We start from the raw sequence: 26,621 nt of genomic DNA, 5'->3' as shown, positions 1-26,621 counted from the left end.
TGGCATGCCGGCCGCCCCGGCGAGGGCGGTGGCCAAATCCAGTGCCCGGGAGAGGAAGAGGAGGCCGCCGAGGGCCGGGGAGGGAAGCGCTGACGGATGGGCCCCCCCTCCCGCCCCCCCCCTCGGTGAATCACCCCCCAGGAATGTGCCCGGACGCCTGGGTTCACGCCGGCGGGATGGGTCCCAACGGGGTGAGGGAGTTTCAGGGATGGATGTGTCCCCCCCCCCACCTCCAACCGCCTCCGCTGAGAACGGGCGAGCTCGTGACATGCCCCAAGAGGGTAAAGTCTTGGGGGGGGAACCCCAAGAACCCAGTTGGGGACACACACATGGCTCTGTGTTCTCCCCCCCCCCCCAGTCTGTGTGTTGTGTCCCCCCCCCCCATGCCCGGGGTCAGGAAGGATGCCGGGGCGGATATCCCGGCTTTCCTGCGGCTGGAAATCTCCCCGCACGCCTCCGGAGAGCGGAAAGCCGGCGGGAGGCTGGCGCGTGAGCTGAGTTGGTGGGTTCTCTGTGGGGTGTCCCCCCCCCGCCCCGGCCCTGCCGTGTCCCTCCCCTGGGGCCGTGGCGGGGGTGAGTCAGGGGAGAAACCCGGGGCTGTGGCTGTTGAGTCAAGGGGTGCAGCACCCAAAGGCGCACCCACGCCCAGGGCCACCGGTGCTGTTGGCACCTCCGGTGCCGTCACCATCGGCATCTGCACCCCCATCCCCGACACCACCTGCACCCCCTCTGCTGTTGCTATTGCCGTCGCCATCGTCACCACCATCAACATCTCCACCGCCATCATCAACATGGCCGTGGCCATCACCGTCATCACCATGGTCATCACCATGGCCATCACCATCATCACTGTGGCCATCACCATCATCACCGTGGCCATCACCGACACAGCCATGGCCATCACCATGGCCATCACCATCTGCATCCTCCACAACGCCCTCACCTTCCTCGTCCATATCTGCGTTGCCACCTCCACCTCCAACCCCACCGCCATCCCTGCCCGCATCCGCGGCCCCATCGCCGTCTGCACCCACCGTCCCCGCGACCGTCTGCGGCCCCTGCGCCGTTGCTGTCGCTGTCCCCGGCTGCATCGGCACTGCTGTTGCCACCACCACCATCACCACCATCATCACCACCATCATCATCACCACCACACCACCACCATCACTGCACTCCACATCTGCATCCCTGTCCCATCCCTGGCTGCCTCCTTGTCCCCGTCCCCAGCTGCATTTTCATCCCCATCCCTGTCCTGTCCCCATCCCATCCCGACCCCAATCCCCATCTCAATCCCAATCCCATCCCGATCCTGTCCCCATCCCAATCTTCACCTGAATCCCAATCCCAAAACGAATCCTAATCCCATCCCCTCCCATTCCCATTCCAAAACGAATCCCAATCCCATCCCCTCCCATTCCCATCCCAATCCGAATCCAAATCCCAATCGGAATCCTAATCCCAATCCCATCCCAATCCCAATCTGAATCCCAATCCCATCCCCTGCCTCCGGACCCCCCACCCCTGTCCTCCCCCCTCCCCACCCTCAGGGACACCCCAAACCTCAGGCCGGGCGGTGCAGGATCCGGCCGGGGCACCCAGCACCCCCCCAACCTCCTCATCCCACTGGATTTCACCCTTTCCAAGCGATGGGAAGCAACACCCCCCCCCCCCAAACCCCCCCAAATCCCGCTGCTTTCCCAACACTTTCCCCTTTTTTTGTGCTTTTTGGACTCAAAAATCCCGACAGCCCCAAGGATCCTTCCCGGGAATTGGCACTGCGGGAACGCACCCCAAATCCCGCAGCCGCGCTGGGGCGGTTGGGGGTCCCTGCCCCCCCCTCCACCTTCCCCCCTAGCACTTTTAAAAAAAAAAACCTCATTCTCGGGTTTTTTACCCCATTTTTAATTTTTAGGAAGGTATTTTCCATCCCAAACCACCCCCCAGCCTCCGATTTATTTGCATTCGGGGCCGGATCCTTCCATCTTTCCCTCGAAAAGCGCCGGATTAAACCCTTCCGACGGTGTTTTTAGAAACCTCAAGTTTTAAAAAATTAAATATATATTAAAGAAAAGGGACTTTTCCCCTTTTTTTTTACCCCAAAACCCCCAAACTGAGCTTAAAAATCAGCCGGGGAAGGCTTGCGAGGTGGAGGCCGGGACGCTGCTTGTTTTTCCCAGCACTTTTTGGGGTTTTCCTGACATTGTTTTCCAGTTCTCCGGGCCGGATCCTGCCCGGCCCATCGCCGGCCATGGGAAACACTCCGTTTTAGGGGGATTTTCCCCTTTTTTGGGGTTCTTTTCTTTTTTTTAATCCCCTCTACCCTAACCGCTCTGTCGCACTTTTTGGGGTGCCGGGGGGGGGGGGGCACCCAGCAGGATCCGGCCCCGGTGCGTGAGCCGGCCGCTCGGCATGGGAAAAGTTGCCCAAAACTCTTGGTTTTCTCCCCATTTTAGCTTTTTCCTCCCTATTTTAGCTTCCCCCCCCTCCCCATTTTAGCTCCCCCTCCCATTTTAGCTTCCCCCCCATCTTAGCTCCCCCCCCCTATTTTTAACTTACCCCCCCCATTTTAGCTTCGCCCCCCCCCCCAAAACGCACCCTAGCAGCCGGTGATTCACCGCCGCACCCATGGGCGCCCCTTTTTTTTGGGGGGGGGCACCCCTCATCATCTTTTATTTGGGGGGGGGGGGGAGTCCCCCAGCCCGCCCTAACCTCTCAGCCCCCAAAACCGCCCAAACTTACCCCAAAACCATCCCACCCCTTTGGGTGCCCACCCAGCACGCACCACCCCCCCCCCAGCACCCCAATAGGTGGGTTTTGGGGTGCCCCCCCCCCAAAGCGTGGAGCTCACCTTCCTCTGCTGCCAGGGGGGTGACGACGGTGAGGAAGAGGAGGGTGAAGGCTAGGGGGGTGTCCGCCATGGCGGGGGGGTTTGAGGGGGGGGGGAACGGGGAGCCGGGGTGCACCCCACAACCGGCGGCACCCAGCGCTGTGGGGCGTGTGGGGCTGAGCACCCCGCTCCTGTTCATTCATGTCCCGAGTGATGTCACCCGGCCACGCCCGCTCTTAAAGGGACAGGAGCTGCTCCCAGTACCCACCAGTATGGGACTGGGAGGGCCCGAGCTTGAGGATGGGAAGTGGGCAGGTTGGGGGGGGGGGGGGGGAAGGGTCTGGGACCCCCCACGGGGGAGAACACCCGTGGGGGTGTTTTGGGGTTGGGGGGTGCGTGGGTCTGGATCCGTCCCGCGGTGCTGGGTGCGTGGGTGCGGATCCACCCCGCACCACCGTGTGCCCCCCCTCAACTCCGGTCCCGAAGGGGTTAAAGCGCCCCCCCCCCCCGCGCCAGCCCCCTCCCCTTTCATTCATGAAGCAGCGTGGGAAGGGAGCGGGGCGGCAGCCAATGGCGGCAGGGGGGCGGGGCTAAGCGGCTACTACCGGCCACTCCCCCCGCCCACCAGTTAGATACGGGGCGGGGGGAACTTGGGGGGGGGAAATGATTTGGGGTGCTGGGGGGCTGGCTGTCCAGCCCTCCCTCCGTCCGTCTGTCTGTCCACCCAAGCCTCCCTCTGTCCCTCCCCTCCCCCCCCCGGACAGTGATCAGGCCCCAGCACCCCAAACCCCCCAGCACCCCAAATGCCCCCAGCACCCCAAATGCCCCCAGCACCCCAAATGCCCGTGATCCTGCAGCACCCACAGCACCCCTATCCCCATCCCCCCGCAGCACCCCAAATCCTGCAGCATCTGCAGCACCTCCATCCCCAGCACCCCAAACCCCCCAGCACCCCCATCAACCCCAGCACCCCAAATCCCCCAGCATCCCCATCATCCCACAGCACCCCAAGTCCTGCATCATCTGTAGCACCCCAAAGCACCCCAAATCCCCCAGCACCCCAAATCCCCCAGCAGCTACAGCACCCCCATCCCCCTGCAGCACCCCCAAATCCCCCAGCACCCCACATCCCACAGCACCTGCAGCACCCCCATCACAAGCACCCCGCAGCACCCCAAATCCCCCAGTACCCCCACCTCCAGCATCCCTCAGCACCCCAAATTCCCCAGCACCCCAAATCCCGCAGCAGCTACAGCACCCCCATCCCCATCACCCTGCAGCACCCCCAAATCCCCCAGCACCCCAAATCCCACAGGATCCCCATCACCCCAAACCCCCCAGCACCCCCACCCTCAGCACCCCAAATCCCCCAGCACCCAAAATCCCACAGGATCCCCATCACCCGAAACCCCCCAGCACCCCCATCAACCCCAGCACCCCAAATCCCCCAGCACCCCAAATCCCCCAGCACCTGCAGCACCCTCAGCACCCCAAACCCTGCAGCACCCACCGATTCCCTTGCACCCCAAATCCCCCAGGTCTCCCATCCCCCCAAATCCCCCAGCACCCCAAATCAGATGACTCAGGGCACCCAGGCATCTTTTTTGGTGGAGAAAAGTGGATTTTGGTCAAAAAGCACTTTTTCCCCTCCCGTTCCGCCCCCCTAAATCCCATTCCCCCCCCCCAAAGAGGGGGTTCAGGCAGGGGGGGACCCCTCACCCCCCGGGGCGACGCCGGCGGTGATCTGGTCTCGACGCCAAAGCCTCTCGACCAGGGCGTCGAGGAGGGGGGCGACCCTGGCCAGCCCCCCGCGCCCCGCCCCGGCCCCCGGCCCGCTGCCCGCTCGCAGCACCCGCAGCCCCCAGGTCCCCTCGAAGGCCGTCACGTCCCCCTCCGTCACATCCGCCTGAGGGGACAGGTCGAATCTGGGGGGGGGAGACACACACGGTCAAGGGAGACACCGACACCCCGAAAAATCTGACCCCCCACTCCCCCAAACCAAGTGGGAGCTGCCAATCCATCGGTGTAATGAAGTGTGCGCGTCCTCAGCCTACCAAGGTACCGAGTGGTGCAAAATATGGGGGTGCAAACCCACTTGTGGAGGGACACACACGGTCAAGGGAGACACCGACACCCAGAAAAATCCATCCCCCCCCCCCAAGGAGGGCCAAAACCCCCTAAAAATAAGTGGGAGCTGTGAATCCATCGGTGTAATGAAGTGTGCGCGTTCTCAGCCTACCGAGCTGCCAAGTGGTGCAAAATATAGGGGTGCAAACTCTGCTTATGGGGGGATGCAGGCCCCCCGCCCCCCGAGAAGGATACTTGGTGCCGACGACCACCCTAACGAGGTTTTCTTCGTCGGGGCCGACCACCCGGCTCATCTGAGCCGGCAGCTCCTCGAAGGACGAGCGGTCGGTGAAGGAGAAGAGGAAGAGGACGGCATCCGCTTCCTCCTTACAAGCCTGGGGAGGGAAGAGGGGGACGGCCACCATCATGGGGTGGGTAAGGGGTCCTGTGTGTCCCCCCCAAAACTTGTGTGTCCCCCCCCCCCCCCGACTCACGGGCAGGAGATGCTCGAATTTTTTCAGGGCGCCGTCCCCGCAATCCCAAAAATGAAGCTGGAAGATGACGGGGCGGCCGCTGGCCCGCAGCTTGGCCGGCCAGTAGACGGTGGTGGCTTCTATGCCTGGGGGGGGGGACAGGACACACACACGGACGGACAGACGGACGGTCACCCCCAAGGGACATCGGGGGTGCTCTCTCTCTGTGTGTGTCCCCCCCCGACGTACCCAGGGTCTCGTGGTGGACGGGGGGCACGGGGGTCCCCGCCAACGTGGCCACCAAGGCCGTCTTGCCGACGCCGCTCTTGCCGGAGAGGAAGAGTTTGTAGGTGACGGTGGGGGCTGCCAAGGGGGGGGGCAGCACTGGGTGCTCCAGCAGACCTGGGGAGGGGGGGGTGGGTGGGTGGGTGGGGGTAGAGGTTTTTTGGGGTGCTGGCACCCTGTTTTGAAGAGGGGAGGGGGAGGAGGCAAGGGCATGGGGCTCACCGAACACTCTCCGCTGATTTTTCTGGAGGATGGAGTCCAGGTAGGGGCGGCCGGCGGGAGAGAGGAGCCAGCCCGGCTCCAGCACCGAGCCCCCCCGCGCCGCCATGTGCCCCCCCCCAAAACCTGGGGGTACAGGGAAGATCCCCCCCCCCCCCCTTTCCCCCATAGGATCACTGCACCCCGCAGCTTGGGGGTGCAGGGTGTCCCCCTTCTGATACCCTCCCCCCCACCCCAGGGTCTGTGCACCCCCCCCAGGGTGCCAGCACCCTCCCATAGGGTCCCTGAACCCCCCCATAGGGTCCTTGACACCCCCCCCTCCCCTCGGGTCCCTGACCCCCACTATGGGGTCCCAGCACCCCCTCTCGCATCCCTGTGCCCCCCTCTGGGGTCTCTGCCCCCCCCCCCCCCAGGGTCCCTGCACCCCCTTTGGGGTCCCAGCATGCTCCCATGGGGTCCTTGACCCCCTCTGTGGGGTCCCTGAACACCCCCCCCCCCCCCCCGTGCTCCCTGCACCCCAAACCCTCATGGGGTCTCTGCCCCCCCCCCCAATTGGCTCCTTGCCCCCCCAAACATGCAAAAGGGGGTACAACACAGCCCCGCACACCCCCCGGGGTCCCCCGCACCCCCCCAGCGGCTACCTGCACCCCAAACCCCTGCAAAGGGGATGCAACACCCGTCCCCCCGCCCCGGGGTCCCCCCCCCCCGGGGTCCCCCCCCCTCCTCCCCCGCGGTCCCTTTAAGGCGCGGCCCCTCCGCCTCACCTGCGGCCGCTTCCGCCTCGGGATGATGTCAGCGCTGGGGGAGGCGTGGCCTCACCTCCGCCCCGCCCCCTTGCCGCGGCGCATGCGGGGTGGGAAGCGAGGGGGATACACGTGGAGTGGGGCAGACCCCGGCCCTATAGGTTATGGGAGACCCGGACCCTATAGGGTATGGGGGTTCCCAGCCCTACATGCGATTTGGGGCCGGGGGGGACGGGTAAGCCCCCACACGCCTGGGCTGGCGTCACCCTGCAGCGCTGCCCTGTACGTGGTTCCCCAGTTTCCAGCCCCAGCGGGTTTTGGGGTCCCCACCTGGGGTCCCCATCCCCAGTTACCGACTACTGGAATGCTTTGGGGTCCCAACTCTCCAGCACTGGCAGGTTTTGGGGTCCCCATCCCCAATTTCCAGCCCCAGCAGGTTTTGGGGTCCCCACTCGGGGTCCCCATCCCCAATTACCATCTACTGGAATGCTTTGGGGTCCCCAATCTCCAGCCCTGGCAGACTTTGGGGTCCCCATCCCCAATCTCCAGCCCTGGCAGGCTTTGGGGTCCCCAATTTCCAGCACTTCCCCCCCCCCCCTTTTTCTGAGCCCTCCCCCCAACCTTGTGCCCCCCCCCTTTTTCCACCTCTGTCTATTCCTCTTACATCCCCTGGTAGAAATATTGCCCTTTTTTTTTTACCCACTAAGACCCCAAATCCCCCCTTTCACCCCCAAACTTGCGGGGAGCGCAGCAGGGGGTTCCCTCCATGGCATTTCCCCCCCCCCCCCCCCCCAAAAGGACCAACCATCCGTTTCTTTTCCTTTTTATTTGTTAAACCGCTAAAAATTGATCGGGATTGGGGGGGGGGGAACCCATTAAACCCCCCTACTCACCCCAAAAATGTACACAAGATTTTAAATATCACCGAAAATCGCTTTTCATTTCCTATGCTCGGCCGAGCCTGGGACGACGATGGGGGGGGGGGGGGGACACCTGAGTTGCAGGGGGGGGGTACACACACCTCGCTCACAGCACCAGCGGCTCACGGCGGGGGGGTGTGTATGTGTGTGTAGGGGGGCGTGTGTCAAAATTTGGGGTGAATTTATCATTAACGACGCAGAACATGCCTTTCTGCGACGGATGGGGACGGAAGGGCCCGGCCGCTCGGCGGGTTTGGGGCCGGTTAGGGGGATTTTGGGATGGAGATCACGTAAATGTTGGGAAAACGCCCCTCGAGGGATGCTCCGCGCAAGGAGGACGACGTCAACCCGACGCCGACTCGCCGTCCATCCCTTTTTTGACTCTTTTTTTTTTGGGGGGGGTGACAAAAGACATGCAAAGGGGAGGAGGGAATCGATGCCGAAGCCCCGACCGCCTTCCCCGCGGCGAAGCTTCAAGCGGAGAAGAAATATTTCACAAGATCACCCTAGGTGCTCCCGAGGTTTTTGGGGGTAAAAATTGCCTTTTGCCTTCCCTTAGGACGAATCGAATACGTTTGGGATTGGAGTGGGAGAAGCTGGATTTAACGAGGGATTTATTTACAGAGGTGGAAACGCCGCAGACGAAGCAAAACCCTCCCCGTCCCCACGCGGCTGGGATACGATTTAAGGCTCCGACCGGCAAAAAGCTCAGTGGGGAATGGAGGAAGGGAAGGGAAAAAAAAAAAAAAAAGAAAGAAAAATGAGGGGAAAAAGGGGCCACGTCATGGCGCTGCCGGTTCGGGGAGGGTTTCCTACTTTTCGGGTGCTGGAGGTTGTGGACCAAAACCTGGCAGAATCCACCCATTTTTCCCACCCCCTCCATCATCTCGAGGGGAAAGGGAAGGGGAAGGTTGTCCCAGAAGGACGCACAGGTTCAATCCCTTTGGATTTTCATTTGTTTTAATCTTTGCGGAAGGAGGCACGTGCAAAGATGAGGTGTAGTTCCTGCTATCGGGGCTGCTCGTGCCCTCAAATTTACCAATATTCATCCTTTTGACCGGAACCCCCCCCCCCCCCATCCTGGTCCCAGGCTACAAGGTGCTGGTTCGGCCTTGAATGGGTTTGGGCTGTTGAGTGAAACAAAACTTCCAAGTCTAGACGGGAATTGGCAGCCAAATTTCTCGGCGTTGGGAGAATAATGGGATTTTTAGAGTAAACTGTGTGGTTTTTTGCCGATCGAGGAAGGATCAAGGGCTGATCCCGAAGCCTGACCCAGCTCGATCCAGCACAGGGCAAGGAGGGGAGGATGCTAACGCCCGGCTAATTCTTAATATTTTTTGGCATTTTGATGCAAAAAAACCTGTCCTTTCTTCCTTCTTATGGTCCTGGATGGAGGGCAGGAACGAGAGCGGCAGGCCAAAGGGGGTGAGAGGCCAAAAAGAAAAAAAAAAAAAAGGCATCGTGTTTGTGTCGAGCAAAGGTTTGCAGCGCTGGAAGATTCCTGGTGGGGTATTGCTGTTGTTTTCCTTACGGAGTCAAGCATGGAAATAATCAGTGCGCGCAAGCCAACAGCCTCCTGCCTGCCGGTATTTGGTTTGTTCGCGTAAAACCACTTTTACTCGCATCCCGCAAGGAGTTTCGGAGAGATACGAAGCCTCTCAAAACCCTTGGAAAATAAAAACCAACCTCAAGAGGATACTGGATGGCAGGTTTCCCTACCTGCTCACCCCAAATCCTTGGCTTGGATCGCAGTGGCGCGGGTCCTTCCCCGCCTGTAAACACGATTCGCTTAACTGGGGTCTTACTGGGAACCGGCGGGGCAGCGCTGGAGGTTTTGCTTGGACTTTATTGGTTTCTTGCTCCCTAATTCACAGTTTGAACGCCTGCGTGACAGAGGAAGGGCTTGGAAAGGAGAGGGAAGAGCCGTGGGGAGGGAGGGGAGAAGGTGGCGGCGGCGGCGAAGGGCTCGGGCCGCATTATCTTTTTGCTCGCACAAAGTACAAGGCATTCGTTTTGGGATAGTATTTCACGTTTTGTTTCTTGTCCATGAGGCCACCGAATATGATTAACTCCCCTCTGCCTTGCACCACCGTGTGTAAACTGGTTTCGGGCGGCCCCACCACGGAACTGCTGTTGAACACTTTCCATTTGACTCGTCCTTTTTCCTTGGTGTCTTTAATGTCCAGCACGTACATCTGCATGGGTTTGCAGTTCATGCTCTGGTATAAAGGCTTCCCTACGTTGAGGGATTGGGGAGGGTGGTGGCCCAGGCGGCGAGCGATGGGAGGTAAGGAATGGCCGTCGCCTTGGGTAGAGCCCGGACGCGCCGCCGAGCCCGTCTCGGCACCCGGAGATCCCGGGGAAGAAGCCAGGGGAGGGCTCAATGCCGCAGAAGCCGAGGAACCTTTGGAAGAGAGGGCTTTGACGGCCTCCAAGCTCCTCCGGAGCGCGCCGGGAGAGACGGCCCCCGGGAGGGAGCTGGCGACGTGGGGCGGCGTGTGGATGCCGTTGGTCTGCTCCGGGGGGTTCCTCACGCTCGCGCCGACTGTCCTGCCCTCCACACCGTCCATCTGGCAGATGACGGAAGCCGGTTTCTGTTCCCAGCTCAGGTCGACGGATCCCAAACGCAGGTCTTTCTGCTCCGGCAGCGATCCCCGTCGCGGCGCCAGGGCGAGCCCCACTTTTAGGTCGTATCCTTCAGCCGCGGAAGGCGTGCTGGGCGATACGACCTGCACGGGGCTGTCCAAGGAGGCACCACCGGCCACCGTGGCTCCGGGTGACAAAGTCCCACCGTTGAGTACAGGAGAACTGTCCCCTCTAGCCGGGGAGAGGCTGCCTTCCCGGGATCCCGAAGGGGTTTGCCTCTGCGCTCTAGGTCGCAAGGTGCCCCAGCGGCCGTTGACGCAGGGTGCCTCGTCAGTGTTCCGGACGGGAGATTGAGAGCGATATTCCCGTGTTTCGGGGACCAGGGCGGGCGGCGTGGCGCTGATGGGAGAGGGGCGAGAGTTCAAGCTGGGACTCAGCGGGGCTCTGCCGCTGGGAGCTTGGCTAAAGACCACGACGCACTGTCCCACCTGGAAGAGGAGGAGAGGAGAGGTTACAAACGGCAGGACGACCCTTTGTGCCGTATTGGGGAAAAAAAACCAGGGGTACGGAGCGTTCTGGGCAGGCAATAAAGATCAACAGATGTATAGGAGAGAGCAGAGACCCCACCGCGTCCGTACCCTGCAGGCAGGATGGCACCACAGCTCCGGGGCTCCGTGGTCTTCGTTCTCCACCTTGAGCGGCTGCCACGTCCAGGGGTTCGCGTGCATGTGCAGTAACCAGGCGTCTTTAAACAGCTGTGAAGAAAAGCGTGAACAGATTTAGGAGCCCGGTTTGAGATTTAGGAGCCCGGTTTGCTGCCGAGATCATCCCAGCAGAGGTAGGAGTGGTGCTTTGCTGCTGCAGACAGAGGAACGGTGACTCAGATCAGGATCTGACCGCTCAGGAGTGACTACACCCTACTATGGCCATGGACAAATCCCTTCATCTCCATCTTCTATCCCAGTATAAAATCAGGGCTAATTCTTCCGAGGCTCAATTAAGCTCGGCGAGCTGCTCAGATAGTGCCCGGGGTGCTTTCTTCTTAATTAAAGCAGCTCTAGCAATAGCTAGACAGCTTCTCCAGAAAACCTACCACATGGGTGCCCAGATTTGCAGAATAAAATGCCACCCGGGTAACGTGCAGAGTCCCCCCCCCCCTCCCCAATCCAGCACCCAGGGCTTACAGCTACAGCGAGCTGCGTGCAGTTCATGCCCACGCTCCCCCCCAGAACACTTACTGCATTGGGACCACCGCAGCCACCGAGGATTAAAATGGTTTCGTTGTCTATAACGATCTGGAGGGGATAAAGAACAGCGTTTCAGACCGGGAAGGATGTGAAGCCGTCCCCGGCGCTTTCAGCAAGGCCTCCAAGCGCAGACGGAGCCAGATTACGGCTTCTCAGCTGCGTAGACGCTGCCGAATTTTGTCTGCCCCGGGATGAGGAGTGGAGCTGGGATGGGGAGCCGGTTTTGCTGGGCCCGAGGCAAAGCGGGATGCAGGGTTCACCCCACTGCCTTGTCCCAAACGGCTCGCAAACCAGTTCCTCTTACGGAGGAGAGCAATTACGCTTCCTGAAGCTGAGCCAAACAGCAAGGGACTCGACACCCCTCTTCAAAGAAGGGAGAAGGTGGAAGGATTGTCTGGGAGGGCACGTGCTTGCAGCAATATTAGATGCTGGTGGCGGGTGAGCTAGTCCCTTAGTCTCCTTTTTCCAGTGGATGGAGAGAAAAGCACGTTCAAGCACGACCCATCCGATCTCTTCTGGGTGCCCTGCTAGGCTGAGATGAACCGCACGCTGGGAACCATTGACCATCTTCCTGGGGACCACGAAGGGAAGGCAGCTGCGACGGAGACACCTGCATCAAGCCGGCTGACTCCCACGAGCTCCCTGCTCCGGGCAGGCAATAAAACAGGCGCTGCCAGACCCGTGCTGTGAGCGGGTACAATCCAGAGTCGCTTAAACCGAGAATCAGGAGAGCGGAGCAATCAAAAGGGCCCCAAGCCAAACCAACTTGTGATAACACTTCATTGATCTTAAATGCCACGGGGGATGATGGCTGGGTTAAAACAGCAATTTGTTTTTTTAGAAATGCTCATTAGAGTTCTGAGTCATGTGCAAGACACGGCACGGTACCTGCCTAAGCGTCAGGGAGATTAAAAGTGCACCCTCACGGAACAGATGGCTAGGGAAAACAAGGGCCCGTCGGGCAAAGGCTGCAAAGATAACTTGGAAATCAGGCGCTAGCTTTCAGGCAACCTGCTGAGAGCTGCCTGGAAGCTGGAAATGAAGCTCTGTCTGGTTTATCTTTGGCAGCGTGTGTTGGTGCTGAGCTGGCGAAGGAGAGCTCACCTGAGACTGGCCACCTCGCGGGTGAGGGCTGGGTCCAGAGATGTTGGGCTTGGACCAAGCCCACTGCTCGAGATCCAGCACCCAGACGTCATTGCTCCTGCAAGGATGAGACAATAAGCGTTGACGATACAACCAGGCCCTCTGGGCATTTGAAACACGGGTTCAGGGCAGAGTTTTATGGCAGAATTGGGTTTTTCGCAGGTTGGAGCCTCGAGGGGATTCGCCGTGAGAGGCGAAAGGGTGTGCTAAGGCAGCAGGCAGACCCCAAAACCCTGCGGAGATTTCCTTCCGAAACGCTATGAGCTACCCCGGGACCACCACAACACGCTCCTCGCTTGCAGGAGCACTTGTCAGACACCCTCACCCCAGACTTACATTTGTCGAGATCCTAGCGAACCCCCAAAGACGATCATTTTGTCTTCGATGACACAGGAGGAGTGTCCTGCCATGGGAGGGGGGCCGTGGGTGGTCACGATGCAGTTCCACCTAGGGAAAGAGGGAGGAAGACATTCACCCTCGGGTCGGAAAGGAAAGCGCCGGATGAATGGCAAAATGAAAAATCCCAGGGGCCGGCAAAGTCCTCAAGAACACGTTTCAGAGGAAAACCTCAGGGAAAACCTCCAAAAATCCAAATAATAACGAAACTAATTAGAAATACTAATGCGCGAAACATTTTTAAAGCACGGCAAAGTCACACGGCCAAGTTGGAAATATCGCCCCTTTCAATTAAGTTCGCCCTGAATTATTTCCAACGCAGTTTAATTACAGCGTTCTAATGACACTGCCCAAAAGTGCATTGGATAATTGACACTTTTGATGATGAAAAGTTCTCAATGAAAGAGGAGCGGGAACCATCGCCTCTTTGATACGGCATTCGCTCCTTTCTCACACACAAGCATCAGCGAGAAAGCCTGGTCTAAAACCAGCCGAACGGTGTTTAAAGGGAAAAGGAAAATTCCTGCCGTCTCCGCGGTCACTGCTGGATGCTTTTAGTCTAGGAGCTGTAAAGGCAGAGATTTCTAAAATGGTGCAGATCCCTGGTTTTATCACGTCTCCCTTGGAGGGCCACAGGAGCTTTGAGTTTTGGACCATCGCTAAAAGTAAGACCTCCAGGAGCTGAGGCTTTCTCTCCTGCTTTCCTCAAAGACCTCGCTGTCTTGCAGCCAAATCAATTACGCGTTTAAAACGTTCACATCCAGGTTTCCCACCTGGCTGGACGGGAACACTCGAGGAGCCTGGCATATTTTAGGTATAGAGTCGAGAGCCGTACGGAAGCAACCACCGCCCAAGAGGTGCCAGACAGCAGCGTGCCCACATCTCCGGTGCGCTCCTGTGTTTTTGGGTTTGTGTTTTGTTTTGTTTTTTTTTAAATTTTGTTTCAGTAAGAGCATCGCAGACACACCAGAATTAGACATACCTAGGAAACCAGGCCCATGCATAGCTTCCCAGGCGGGCTGGGAGAGACACCCTCCGGCATTCCTCCAGCTGCATTACAGACACAGTTTTACAGGATCAAAGCCTGGGCTTCGAATCCAGATGTGCTCTTACCAGTTTTTGGAGGGCGAGTACGTATGGATTTCATCGAAGAACCTCTCTGGCTGGTGCAGAGGGTAAGGGCTGGGCCGCGTCCACCCACCGAAAAGCACAAGCAAGTCCTTGTAGACCACCAGCGTGGCCCCAGCCTTGGGCGAGGGGTATGAACCTGGGCAGGGATAGAGAAGGGGAAGGTTAGGAAACCACGCTCGAACGCAAGTGCCGAACTCTGTCACACTTCAGTAAAACTGATGCAACACGGAGACTCCACCTTGGGGGGGGGAAGAAAAAGCAGAAAAGAAGGCAAAATTAGAGTTGGGAGCCTGGGAAGAAAACTACTGCCAATTTGTGTCATGGTAATTAGTAGAAGCCTGAAAGCGCATCTCATGTATGGCAAAACATCTGTCACTCACTGGCAGGAAATTGCTAGTTTTCGAACGTATCCCTTGAAATTATTGCTTTAGCACTGAATAAAAGCAATAATTACCTCCAAATACCTAGTAACTTCTCCCTAAGGAAGGAGGGAGAACGAATACCAATTCTAACACATCCGGAGTCGCTCGTGGCAGACCGCTCCGGTACTCACGAGCGGCAGCGCGCGCCGAACCCCATTTTTTTTTTGCCCAGCGGCCCGATTAAACCCTAAACGCTTTGCTGTGTGAATTGACAGTCACTCCTCGAGTCCGCAGAATGAAGTGTTCCTCTAAAAATTATTAAGAGACTTTTTGCTTGGCTTGTTTGAGGTTCAAAAGGCTCCGCAGGGGCCAGGGACTTCCTGAGCGGGACCGGTGCGTGCAGAAGCAAGACGACATGACCTCTTGGGCTCAGTTGCGTCGCGATGTGCCGTGCTCAGAAAACGCCGTGCATGCCGAAGGTTTTCCTGCAGCACAGCAAAGCGCTGAGCTCGCCTCTCAACCTACCGCTGCTCCGTTACAACTTCGCTGCCTGCTGTCTGTGCCCTGGCCACCGCATCGCTCCTTAACCAGCTCGGAGCAAGAGCAACTTCAATGCCAAGAGTCCCTTTGCGAGGGCAGCTATCACAGGATCGGATCCCTTTGAATTTATGTCAGGAAATCGGCCACGGTCCGCTGCAAAAATACAAACCCTGCCTGCTGCAGCAGCCAGAGGTGCTGCGTCACCGCCTTGCTGATGTGTTAGAGGCCGAATTGCTTCCCAGGAAAAGCTAAAGCCTCTCCAACCAGGGCTGACGCGTCTGAGCATCCTCCTTCCCACGGCTGTCACCAGCACCAGGCAGATTCCTCCACCTCTGCGGTCACACTTTCAAAATAATCATAAACACATCACCCGAAAAACACGGATGCGCGTGCCCAGCTGCGGGGACCGGGGGTAGCTCAAGGGCAAGGCTGCGCACGTGGTCGCAGAAGCACCGTCACCCTCTCCAAAAAGGCTGATACACCAAACCGACCTCTCCTCTCCGATGTCCTAATAGGACTTTTGAGAAACATTTTTAGCAGGTAATGACATGCAGAACAGAGACTATTTTTAAAAGAAACCAGAGCAGCTATTTTAAGACGCTGCAGCTGAGAAAAGCAATTCGATTGCGATGGGTTCCAGGTGGTGGGTGGTAAGAGCCCAGCCAAAAAGCAACCCCCGGCCAGACGCAGAGGAGATGGCCGCAGGGTCCCCGAGTCTTTCTCCAGGGACAAAGCACATTTTGCTGCTGCTCTCAGATATACGGCTATGGGGGGAAAAAGGGAATAAAGTTGTGCAGGAAACAATTCTTGCGTTGGGGCACATATATAGCATGGCCAGAGCTACACCTGAGGTCTCCTTAAAGACGAGAGCGCCAGAAGAGGGTCGCATTTGGTTACGCTTTGTTCCCAAATTCCAGTTTTCCTGGCTCGTTCCGTGGCTGTGTGCAATTCATTAATCCACACCAGCAGGTTTCCAGCCTAAATATTTCCCCGGCAGAGCGTAAAGTTGCTCTCCCAAGCTTGGCATCACAAACTAGACTGCTAGAAACATTGCTACCTGACTGGTAGAGAATCGGCCGGCTGCGTTTCTCCATCGAGGATGCCACAAGGCAGCATGGGGTGAAAGGTGCTGGGTTTAAATTGGGTTATTTTTAAACAAAAAGGGTTACCTAGAGTCATACCAGGACGGAGAAAAAGATCGGTACTTTGCTCAGAAAGGTCTGGGATGGTGCAGAGTGAGAAAAGCCACCCTCCTACCGCTGTAACCTGAAGGTCAACCCCAGCCTCAGACACCGAGACAGTTCCCAAATGAGTCAACAACACGTAAACAGCCCAGGGCAGAGGCTAGCCCCGGTTTTTCAGGAAGCTTTGCCTGTTATTGGACATTGTACAGGTGTAAATGAGCAGAGTTTCATTCTGCAATGCAGGGGAAAAAAAAAAAAAATCTGAATTTTACAAGTCAAAGAAGAGTTGGTCTCTCAAAGCCTCTTCCAACCAGACAGCCGGGATATCTACGGATGCTCTCTGCAAAAGAGATGCACCACAAGCTTGTCGTACCGGAGAGGGCTTCAGCGATCTTGTGTTTGAGTAGAAACACACGGACAAAGAGCGGCTGAAACTTGGAGAATTAATACCGCTTCGCTCTAAAGCAGGGGAGAGCTGCCGGGTGCTGCCGCCACCGTCCCCGGGAAGGGCAGGAGCATCTCGAGGGAGGCAGAGGAGAAGGATGCTTCGCCCTGCACAGGCGAAAGGGGGAAGGCGACCGGCAGCCTTTGTGACTTCAGGTCTCAAGTATGCGGAGGAGCGCAGGGACGGCAGCAGGGACATCAAAGGGCCCCGGCTCGATTACGTGGGGCCCCGTAACGACCTGCTCAAAGTCCGAGCTCTTTAGAGGATGTGCCGAGAGCGGCGTTTCAAAGACTCGCAGGAACATACTTGACGTGGGAGGGCTTCTTCCTCTCGGGGATTACGCTTGCAAATGAAACGGCTTCTGTTCCTTGCCACCGACTGAAGTGCCTGCAGAAGAACATCGTTAGCTAATCGCACTGGTTTCAACTGCTCCCTTCGTCAGAGCGCAGAGAGGACTCTTCCCGGCTGGGTTTCTAAGCTCCATGCCCTGATAACACCATCCAGCCCGATATCAGATTATCTTTTCTTGGGGATAAAAATTCAAGCACGCAGAGGCTGTAGGACAATTAACTACTCCTCAACACAGAAGGCAACATCTCTTTACAGCTGACGCTGTTTATTCAGTCGGGATGAGTAGCGAAAAGCCGGTCCGAGCTATTTTTTTCCAGTTGATGGATTTTCCTGGCTCGCAAAGCAGATAGATACTTTTCAAAAAACAAACAAACAAAAGATCTCCGGCTTCCACAGATGTTTGGAAGAGAAATGCCAGCCTCTGATCGCTTCTGACACGAGCTCTGGATGCTATCTATTTAGGATCTGTCCTTATAAGCATTTTTTAAAGCCCATTTATTCAGCCCTCTAGTGCAACCGGAGCAGCACGCGCAGAGCTCAGCGATCACAAAAGAAAAACCTGGCTGTAAGGGCACGTGTAACACGAATTTCCAGACCAGCCTTTTACCTACAGCAGGCGCAGCCCCGAGCGACTCCAGAAACGATTATCAAGTGGAACCTGAAATAAAAATGAAGGGGGGGGGGGGTGGTGGCGGTGTGAGGAAATCACGCAGCGCCTGATTTGATGGGATTACCCAGATGAAAGGATCGGTTCCGATCGATATCGTTCGGGGAAAACATTGTAAAAGAGTAATTGTAATATTGCTGGAGCGGAGCCAAGGGTTTGCACCGTCTTGGGGGGAAGGTTAAGATACGGAAAGAGTTCTGGGGTTGTATCAAGGGGATAAATTTTGAGGAATTTTATTAGGACAGATTTCTGGAGATAGATGAGACTAGAGCTACTAATAATGGCCGGGGCCACTATTGCCGGATCCGATGGATTTCTCAAGCCGCCTTAGCTCCAGCAAGAGACGATGCTATTCTCCCTATGACTCCAGTGATCTGAACACCGTCATCGCCAGCGATTCGATTTACGCGAAACGCCAGGATAAACAGAAACAGGCCCACAGCCACGTTTCCAATTTCAAAGCTGAGAAATTAAAGTGAGCTCGTCCAGCAGCCAGTGGATTTCAACGCTCAAAGGAAGCCAAGCTCCCAGGTTCAAAAGCTGCCCGCAATCTGCACACCAAAGGCATAGGAAGCTGTCCTGGGGAAGGGCTTGGGGCTAACAGCCGCTACCTGCGCCGGCAAAAAAAAAAGGGGGCAAGGTGATGGTCCGGCTCCGCCGCGGCTCAAGCCACGCTGGAAACATGGCAGCTGCCTGCCAAAGCCGGCCTCTCCCTGCAAACGAATTACGTTTGTTCAACAAATTATGTCCCATCACAAGGATGCGCTTAATTTGGTGGGTACCTTATCAGCGGAGCACGCTATAATCCCAAAGACGAAGCCAGAGGGAGATGCTGAACCTGCACAGCCAGGTACGAAAAGCAGTGTTTGCTGGTGACCGGTGCCGGTGTTTGCCAAATGGTTCGTACCTCTGCAAAGTCAGAGCGTTTCAGTACGACCCTTCTGCAGAAGAACCGAAAGTTTTGTGGGATTTCACCCCGAGGGGCTTGTGTTGCTTAGGGAGAGTCAAAAAGAAGTGGTAAAAAGCAAATTCCTTCTAAGAAGGGAAAAAAATTGACCCAGCTGTCGATGTCACAGCAGAAATGAGGCTACAAGGACGGCTTGGGCTTACTGCACTCTGCCTCCGACTTACAAAAGCCCTGTCTCAGACCGTTCCTTGCAGGAGAAACCGGCTGTCCTGTTGCTGTTTTAAACCGTGTACTTCTCGGGGGAGCAGCATGCAAAATGGAGAGCTCGTGCTCTCTCCGACGGCTTGGCAGGGTGAAACCTGCTGCGCTGCCTCCGACAGACCAGCAGCAGCCGGGGCCTGATGCTCTGTCTGGATTTATAAGCCCGGCTTTTAGGCTGGCAGAGACTTAAAAGACACCAAATCACAGGGTCCTACCCTGGAAACCTCATCCACCCCAGCACCATCACCTACCCCAGCCGAGGGATTACCTTGACTACATTCCATCACGCGAAGATCCATCCCAAACTTGCATGACGGCATGAAATCCCCAAATTTTTCCCCTTCGATGGGAAGGGAAACCAGAGAAGGAAGAAATAATAATCCCTCTGCTTCCCAGGCCAGCCGGGATTTTTCCGCAGCAGTCTGCAGATTTCCCTGAACGCTTTTCCCCCGCCAGCAGTTTGCGAGGTTTCACAAGGGGAAGACGACAAGCTGGGGAGCAGCGGTCCAGAGGCCGGAATACGGCGTGACCTGCAGAGGACGAGCATCCCGGCAATCCCAGCATTAGCAACGGATTTGGGAGACACCAAAGGAGAGCTCCTATGAGAGGAGCTGACATCTCCATGGCACGTTGCACACCGGCTCTTTCCCGAAGTCAAACCCCAACATTTAGGACTCGCTGGTCAGCTGCCTTGGATCCAGCATCTGACATTCACCTGTTTTTATCCCCAGGACGTTCAAAATGGGGCACTGGGATTATGAACGTTTTCAAGACCAGCTTTGACTGGGCCTGCCTAAACCTTAAAGCTTTTAAGAGCCAGGAAAGTATCATTTTCCCTTACCAAAGCCACATGTGATTTAGTGTTCCCTCAAATTTAGCTTCAAAAAAAAAAAAAAAAATCCTTGCTCAGAAGTAGACAGGAATTCAGCTTCCCAAGAGTTTAAAGAAAAATTGAACAAGATCCGATTTGTGTCCCCAACAGGGAGACAAAAACCTTTGGAGGCACATATATCTGCTGCCTGCAAAATACCTCTCAGGTAGAGGCGAGGAAAAAAAAATATCTATGCACCATTGCAGAGGTGTTTTTTGCAAGTTGGGGGGGGTTTGTAACCAAACCACAGCCGCTCCCCTGATCCTTACACACAGAAAAAGTTTCCACCATGCTCCCAGTGTTGAATTTCCACCCTACAATGACACAGGCTCATGGTACAAGCCCAGTCAAACCCACGGCGTCGAACCAAAGGTCTGTTTTTTTGCAATCTTTACAAGGTGGAGGCAGAAATCCCCGCCGGGGAGGATCAGTCACCTTCAAGCTTTTGCAATGTCACAGTCATTTTTTTTTTTTTTTTTTTTAACCCGGGAAATTCTTACATGCCACAACTCCGAGCCCAATAAAGCTGTTGAAAAGGAGAGGCAGTGCCCTCTGAACCCTGTGCAACAGGATTACTGAGTCACTCTGTGCTAACGCTCGGCAAAAATGTCCTTACGAAGCACGCTGAGCAAACAGCTATGAGATAAGAGTGCCAGAACGCCCCGGGGCTTTGCCCCCTTATCTCTTAATAGCTGCAAACGAGGACGGCTGCAATTCATGCACCTCCATGCTGCAGGAGAGGTTTTATTAGGGTCCATCCCGAGCGTTTCTCACCAGCAGCATCACTCCAAGGTGCCGAGTAGTCCTTACGGTGAGGTCACCCCTTATTCCCCTTCGCAATCATCTCACCTGGTTTTGGGAAATGCAAATCTGGCCCTGCGGTAAAGGGTGCCGCTGTTGCAAAAGCTGCTTTTCCCTCGGGCTGGGCGGAATCAAAACGCCAGCCAGCGATCCACCTCTTTCTGCTTTAATACTTGTTTTTTTTCTCCCCCCCCCTTAAGCGATACCGTACTCTGCAGACTTTCAAGTGATTTGAGTAACAGTCTGACATCCTACACAAAACAGCTCTGATGCTAATTAAAGAGCTCAACGCTTGGAGAGAAAGGGTTGATCAGCTCCCGCGACTCGTCTTCCCTCCAGGAGGCAAACGGCGAGATGGAAATTGCTGTATCAGACTACACAAGGCCGTAATAACCGGCTAATTGTAGGGAAGGGACCGAGGTATGTGTGGGTTAGCAGAGGAGCGTGCCCCGGCTCTGCTGAGCTCCACACTTTTCGCTCAAGTCACGCTCCCGTTTCGTTTGCCACAGCACGAGGGAGGCGGCAGAGGCATCGCAGACATTGGAGAACCCCCAAATTACTGGTGTTTCAGGAAATGGCTGCTGTGTAATTTGGTGAGGTTATAGCTACCACGAGGCTAAAAAGCCTCAACCATCCTTTAAAGAGCATCCTGTGGGCACAGTCAGAAAAGTCTACTTGAGTAAGTGCAAAAAGTTCAGCGTCGGGAAGAGCGGGGCTATGCTCGTCTCAAAATTTGCTGCAAAGAAAATGCAGCTGCTTACGGGCAACCCGACATCTACCTACTGAAAGCCCCAGTACAACACACGACGGGATAATTCAGTCCGGCTCTTTGCATCTTCCTTTTAACCAGCCCTTCCCTCATTCGCTGTCTCCCCCCTTATTTTCATTTGCAAGCCATCAGTTCCTGCACTACGCTTTCTTCACACAAGGAGCGCGCTTTTCTCCCTCGTTCCGGTAAATTCAGCGCTTAATGCCAAACTCGCTAAATATTTCATGTCAGGAATAAATATTCACCTTTTGGACTGCAGACAAGCATGAGCTAGTGCTTCGTCATTCCGCATGCCTACCAGATTTAAGGAGATTTTACAGCAGATGCTTTTGTGAAAGATATAAAAAATCAGGCTGCGAGCATTTTAAAGAGTCTTTGAAAGCACATCATGCTGGCTAGGGTATATACTGTAAAGTGAATATTGCGTATTCAGTCTCGAGTATTACATACGTAATCTTGGTGGACAGGGTCCTTAATGCAAAAGGCACAACAGGCATCCAAGCATCAACTTAAAGAAGGAAAACCTCGAGTCGGGATGCGTGCCCGCTGGCTGGGATACCTTGGAAGGAGCTCTTGCCGATAGATGTCAGCACAGCCTGCCCGAAGCCTCCGAGCAGGACCTTTCCGAAGGCTCCTCAAAGCTCTTTCCCAGCTGACAAGACTTATCTAGCCATGAGATAAAGCACGGTTTTTCTTTCACTGACCCCAAAACAGAGCTGCCCCTGAAGGTGAATGTACCTGCCGAGGAGAGAAAGCTTTGCAACAGACCCAAGAGAAGAAAGGAATAACTTGAGATAAAATGACCGGGCAGCTCGTGGTCAGAGAAACCTCCATCACACCTCGGTACCTCCTGCGCCTCTCACCGAGGGCAGCGTCCAGGATGACAGCACCAGCCTCAGGCAGGAGCCGGTCCAGGCTATCAGCTTCCTCTCTGGTGCAATGCATTAATTAAATCTGAGACACCACCAATGTAAACAACCAGTATGTGTGGCTGGGGAGCCCGTTTGCATATTTTTAAGCTTTCTTTCCCGAAAAGGAAATAAAATAGAAGGTTTCACAGATGCCTTGGCTGCTTTCACAGCCTCCCGACAGTTTGCAAATACCTTGGCTCCAGCCGGCCCAACTCAGACAAGCAGATATCTGCAAGAAATTAAATTCTCCGCAGGGCTGTGAAATCAAGCGTCAGGAAAAAGTCAGACCCCTGAAAGGAAAAAAAAAATCCCTACAGGAAAAAAAAAGCTCTTGCAAAATCAACCCTAACTTCTGCTTAGGGAAATACTGGTTTGAAATATTACAGGCCTGCACTTTGAGACCATTAAAAAGCAAAGCGTTTTCCAAGCGCTGGCTTTCCGAGGTGGAGGAAGGAGCGCTGAGAGAGAGAGATTTCTACTCATCATTTCAACAGCAGGTACCCAAATCTCAGATGTGTGAGACCTTCAGAAGTTTCCAAACTCATTGGGAGCTACCGGCTGCTCAGCACCATCAACGAGACACAACTACTCATTTGTCTATATAAGGACTCCCAACCCCAGCGACCTATTTTTGCAGATCATGGACTTCTTATTTACGAAGAGGGCTGCAAATAGTTTTCCCCAATTTTGGTACAGCATGCTCGTCAGCAGTATTTTCAGATGGCCTGGGGGTCATGTTTAAAATGAGCATGTACTACCTGCGACGCTGAAAAGCGGCGTGCATCAGCCAGCCCTCGACAGCCAGCCGCCCCGTCCCCGCTCGAGGCTACCTTTGTGCGTCGCAAACGGGGACCAGGCTAAAAATTCTCCGCATCCGTCCCGGAGGCTGATAAAAGCGATAGTGGGAAAAATTCCTCCGTTAATCTCTGGAGGGATCTGTGCCCAGGGAGCTTCTCTCTGAGAATCTAAATCCGACAAGGTTAAAGCAACAAGCTATTTTTCATGCCCTTCTGCTCGATCCACACCGATAGCATCTTAAGAAGGGCTGCTCCATGCAGAGAGACACAAGAAAGCTGCTAGAGAGACAAACGCCGTACAGGCGGATTTAAAATCCTGAATAAATCCCTCTACCTCTCACCAGCCAGGAGACAAGAGTATCACCAAAACCATTCCTTATCAAGTCTCTTGCTCTATTAGATGCACAGGCTTGCTGGTTTTACCGCAGCAAGGGCGCCAGCTCCCATTTCAGCAAGCGCTCCTGAAAAACTCCTGGCAGCTCTTCTGACCAGCTGGGTGTCTCCTTTCAAACACGAGCAAGAAGGGGTGGCAGCCAGCGAGCCGTGGAGTGCAACAGGGAAAGAAAAACCAGCTCCCCTCTTTCAGGGCTTTTTTTTTTTTTTTTTGCAGCCTACACAGAGCCCCAGGCTCTCCATGTCAGAGATCTCAATGAAGGAGATCCAGCATCCTACGGACTAAAACAAACCCATGGGCTCAAGGATGAGCGGATGCATGGGATCTCCTCCTGCCTGACTCCATTCCTGCACCAACGTACAGATGCTTGGCTCTTCCCTTGCCTTAAAGGGAACCCCAAGTCCCTGGACCTGTGCTGAGGCAAGACAAAAACCAGATCATCGCTTAAAGCATCCATCTCCCTTCGAGCCACTTCTCTCCCAGCCTCCTCTGTTGCATTTTCCCCTCCGTTTCCCCACCACCACATATTCCTACCACGTCAGGCTGAACTGTCCAAGGCAGGACAGGAGGGCATCCAAGGGGTAAAGCATCTTTCCCTGCGGAAGCGCCACGGTCAGAGAGACGTGCCTCGCTGACCTGCTGACGACAGCAGGCGAGCCATCACTCCGAGGAGTGAATTTCCCACAGCAGGGACCGTTTCTCCCCCCGTGTTTCATCTGCAGACAAAAATTTGCTGAACTTCCAACTATCGTGACGCACGGAGAGCAGGGAATGGGAGAGAGAAACTGCCAGTTGCTTTGGCCTGCTGATGTAAAACCACCTTTACCAAGTCTCAGCACCATCGTGACAGCTCATTAGATGCAAGCCAGCTCTGCTGCCGCCGGCCCCGAGTCCTGGGCCCGTTCCCACCTCCATGTGCGGGCAGGTTGGCTTCTTCAAAGCGATTCCCGCCCGCCTCCGGCACCGCATTCCTGCGATGCCGTGCACGCCGATGCCGGAGAGGCAACGGCAGCAGCATCCCGGTGTCCCTGCAGACAAGGTGAGGACCAATCCCTCCTTACTTTAATTGCCAAACAGATTCTGCCCCCTAACCTCAAGCTGTAAGAGAGGAACGAAGTTACGGAGTGACTTTATGACCTCTGCGGACATTGGGAGCAATTGGAAACGCTACGGGAATCCGGCTCAGGCGCATCAATAAGGATAACTTACTCAGCGCCAGTTGGGGCAAGGGGCAGGCTGCAGCCAGGCATGAGCAGGGGGAGGGAGGAATGGAGAAAGCCACGCAGCGAGATGGTTTTCAGATGCGCTGCTCGAGAATAGGAGGCACAGGTATATTTTTCACCCCGGTAGCTGTAAGTCCGCATCCATTTCCCATCACGCTGAGCGGCTAAAGAGTTTAAAAGGCTTTACTTCTAAAGTATTTAAACAACTGGTCTCTCCAAGCAGGTGCTTTTTTTTTTTTTTGGTAGGGAGCAGATTCCCAGGCAGCGAGACTCCAAGAGCCGTACAGACCCCCGGGAAGAAGAGAGGAGTCTTTTGGCTTTTCCTGCCTGGTTTGGCGAAGGCATTTACAGGATAGATCCTTGCAAACAGCAGATCGCATGCCCAATTTGTGCGCGTTTTCTACCTCTGCGTCCCTGGCGTAATTCATGCAACGCTGCTGGATCTGTCGTGGCAGGGTGTCCATCCCGAGGGGCAAGAGCTACCCCGCACACAACAAGCGATGCTGGATGAGCGCGATTCGGAAGACAACGGATCCAGACGACAAAAAGCTTTCAGAGGTTAAATGCAAACAGCCAGAGAGGCCAGGAGAACAGAGGAGGACAGGGCCTGGCAAACCAAAGGGAGGGTAGATGCGTGTTGTAAACCTGAACCCACTCAGATTAGGCATCTAATCACCACCGCAGAGCAATCCTATTGAACCCAAACAGCAATGGATTAATCTCCTGGAAACCAGCCCTCCACGCACAAGCAGTGCTTTCCCACTGAGGTGTCACAGCTTTTGGAAAAAAAAAAAAAACAAACCTTCACCTGCTGATTTTTCATCTCTTGTCCTTGAAATATTTCCTATTTAATAACACAAATTTCATTAGAGACATTTTTCAAAACCACCCAAGTGAAGAAAGGAACAAATTAGCATCCTGTCTGCCTCACACAGACTAACCAAGGGACCAAAAGGCACCGAGAAACACCCGGGCTCCGCAGAACCGCAGCTCAGAGCCGGCCAAACAAGCTCTGGGCTCGCTCTCTGGAAGAGCGGTAATGAAGTTTAAACTCTATATTTAAGGATGTTGCTTCCTTCTGAGAGCAGGGCGTAGCTTGCCATTTCCAAACGCAGCAAACCCAGCTCCCACTCCCTGCAACGTTGTGTTTTGCAATATGAATTGTTTAAGGTTTGCACAGACGCAGTTTTCACCTGGGAGCAGCAGGCTACTGCCCGGCGTACCTGCAACGGGACGACCTCCGTGTGCTGTGCTTTGCAGCATTTCTACATGTACCGCCAGCTAGATTTCTCTAGTTACCAGGATTCTTCTTCAAAAGATGTACTTTGCCTTTTTATTTCTGCACCGCAGCTTAAATTTCAGAAAGGCTTCATCCTTCAGTGCTCCTTGTCATTCCCAGCCCGCCAGGACAACACCGGGCTGGAGGATACGGCTGTCAAAGGCTACTACCACTTTGCAGAGGTGGTTACTCATCTCCTTGTAAACCTGTGAGCCCAGAGAGGGGGGGAAAAAAACTCAATATATTTAAATCGGAGAAAGCAATTCCAAGCAACCCGTGCTGCGACAGCGTCCGTCCCGAAGGATGGCATCGAACGAAGCCCAGAAACTTGTGGTTTTGTTTCAGAAGGGCAGAAATTAGCTGCGTGATAAGCAAGCTCTGGTCAGGCAGCAGACTCACCAGAATTAAGGCAGATGGGGTCAAGTCACTCTGGGCTTGAGGGCTCAAAGAGCATTTTGACCGTGGTGGGAAAGTCAGGGATTTTTTCCGATGATAACACGGAAAGTTTTAGCTCTGCGAAGGCAGAAATACACCCTACTGCTACTCAACTCAAAGGGCAATGAGGAAGAAACAAACCCCATCAGGAAAAGAGCGGGAGAAAAGCTTTCCTCTCTTCCAGGCTGCACTCAATACTACGACAGCAGAAAGCCACTGTACATATTGCGAGGGATTTCCATCCGTTTCATTAACCTGTTCTACTTTGAAGCATCAGACACCCGCAGCCAGCAGCTGCAGTCATAATTAGAGACGGTATTCTGTGCCAGGTATCAGCTTTTCACTCCTTTTGATTCCCAGGAGGCCAGCAGCTACGACACGGCTTCA

At 55.3% G+C, this 26,621-nt stretch overlaps 2 protein-coding genes across 3 annotated transcripts in view; both read right to left on the bottom strand.

Moving 5' to 3' along the window:
- Positions 1–4,523: 4,523 nt before the first annotated feature.
- Positions 4,524–5,980, bottom strand: CPLANE2 (ciliogenesis and planar polarity effector complex subunit 2). The gene is made up of 5 exons (XM_050909669.1): positions 5,875–5,980; positions 5,617–5,769; positions 5,389–5,513; positions 5,150–5,289; positions 4,524–4,752 (listed from the first exon to the last, which is right to left on the bottom strand). Exons 1-5 carry the CDS (start codon positions 5,978–5,980, stop codon positions 4,524–4,526), a joined length of 753 nt encoding a protein of 250 aa, XP_050765626.1.
- Positions 5,981–8,623: 2,643 nt separating this feature from the next.
- FBXO42 (F-box protein 42) overlaps positions 8,624–26,621 on the bottom strand; it is a 49,415-nt gene continuing 31,417 nt past the window's right edge. For both annotated transcript variants that reach the window (XM_050909616.1, XM_050909615.1), the window contains exons 5-10: positions 14,020–14,173; positions 12,847–12,957; positions 12,472–12,568; positions 11,359–11,415; positions 10,759–10,875; positions 8,624–10,608 (exon numbers count right to left, since the gene is read on the bottom strand). In XM_050909616.1, coding sequence (XP_050765573.1) covers positions 9,511–10,608; positions 10,759–10,875; positions 11,359–11,415; positions 12,472–12,568; positions 12,847–12,957; positions 14,020–14,173 — 1,634 coding nt within the window. In that variant the 3' untranslated portion in view covers positions 8,624–9,510. The remainder of the gene's footprint in view (positions 10,609–10,758; positions 10,876–11,358; positions 11,416–12,471; positions 12,569–12,846; positions 12,958–14,019; positions 14,174–26,621) is intronic.

The sequence above is a fragment of the Gymnogyps californianus genome, chromosome 21 (assembly GCF_018139145.2).
Source record: "Gymnogyps californianus isolate 813 chromosome 21, ASM1813914v2, whole genome shotgun sequence".
In the NCBI taxonomy this organism is placed as follows: Eukaryota; Metazoa; Chordata; class Aves; order Accipitriformes; family Cathartidae; genus Gymnogyps; species Gymnogyps californianus.
Note: the sequence above shows the minus strand (reverse complement) of the source record. Positions and strands in the feature narration are given on the sequence as shown.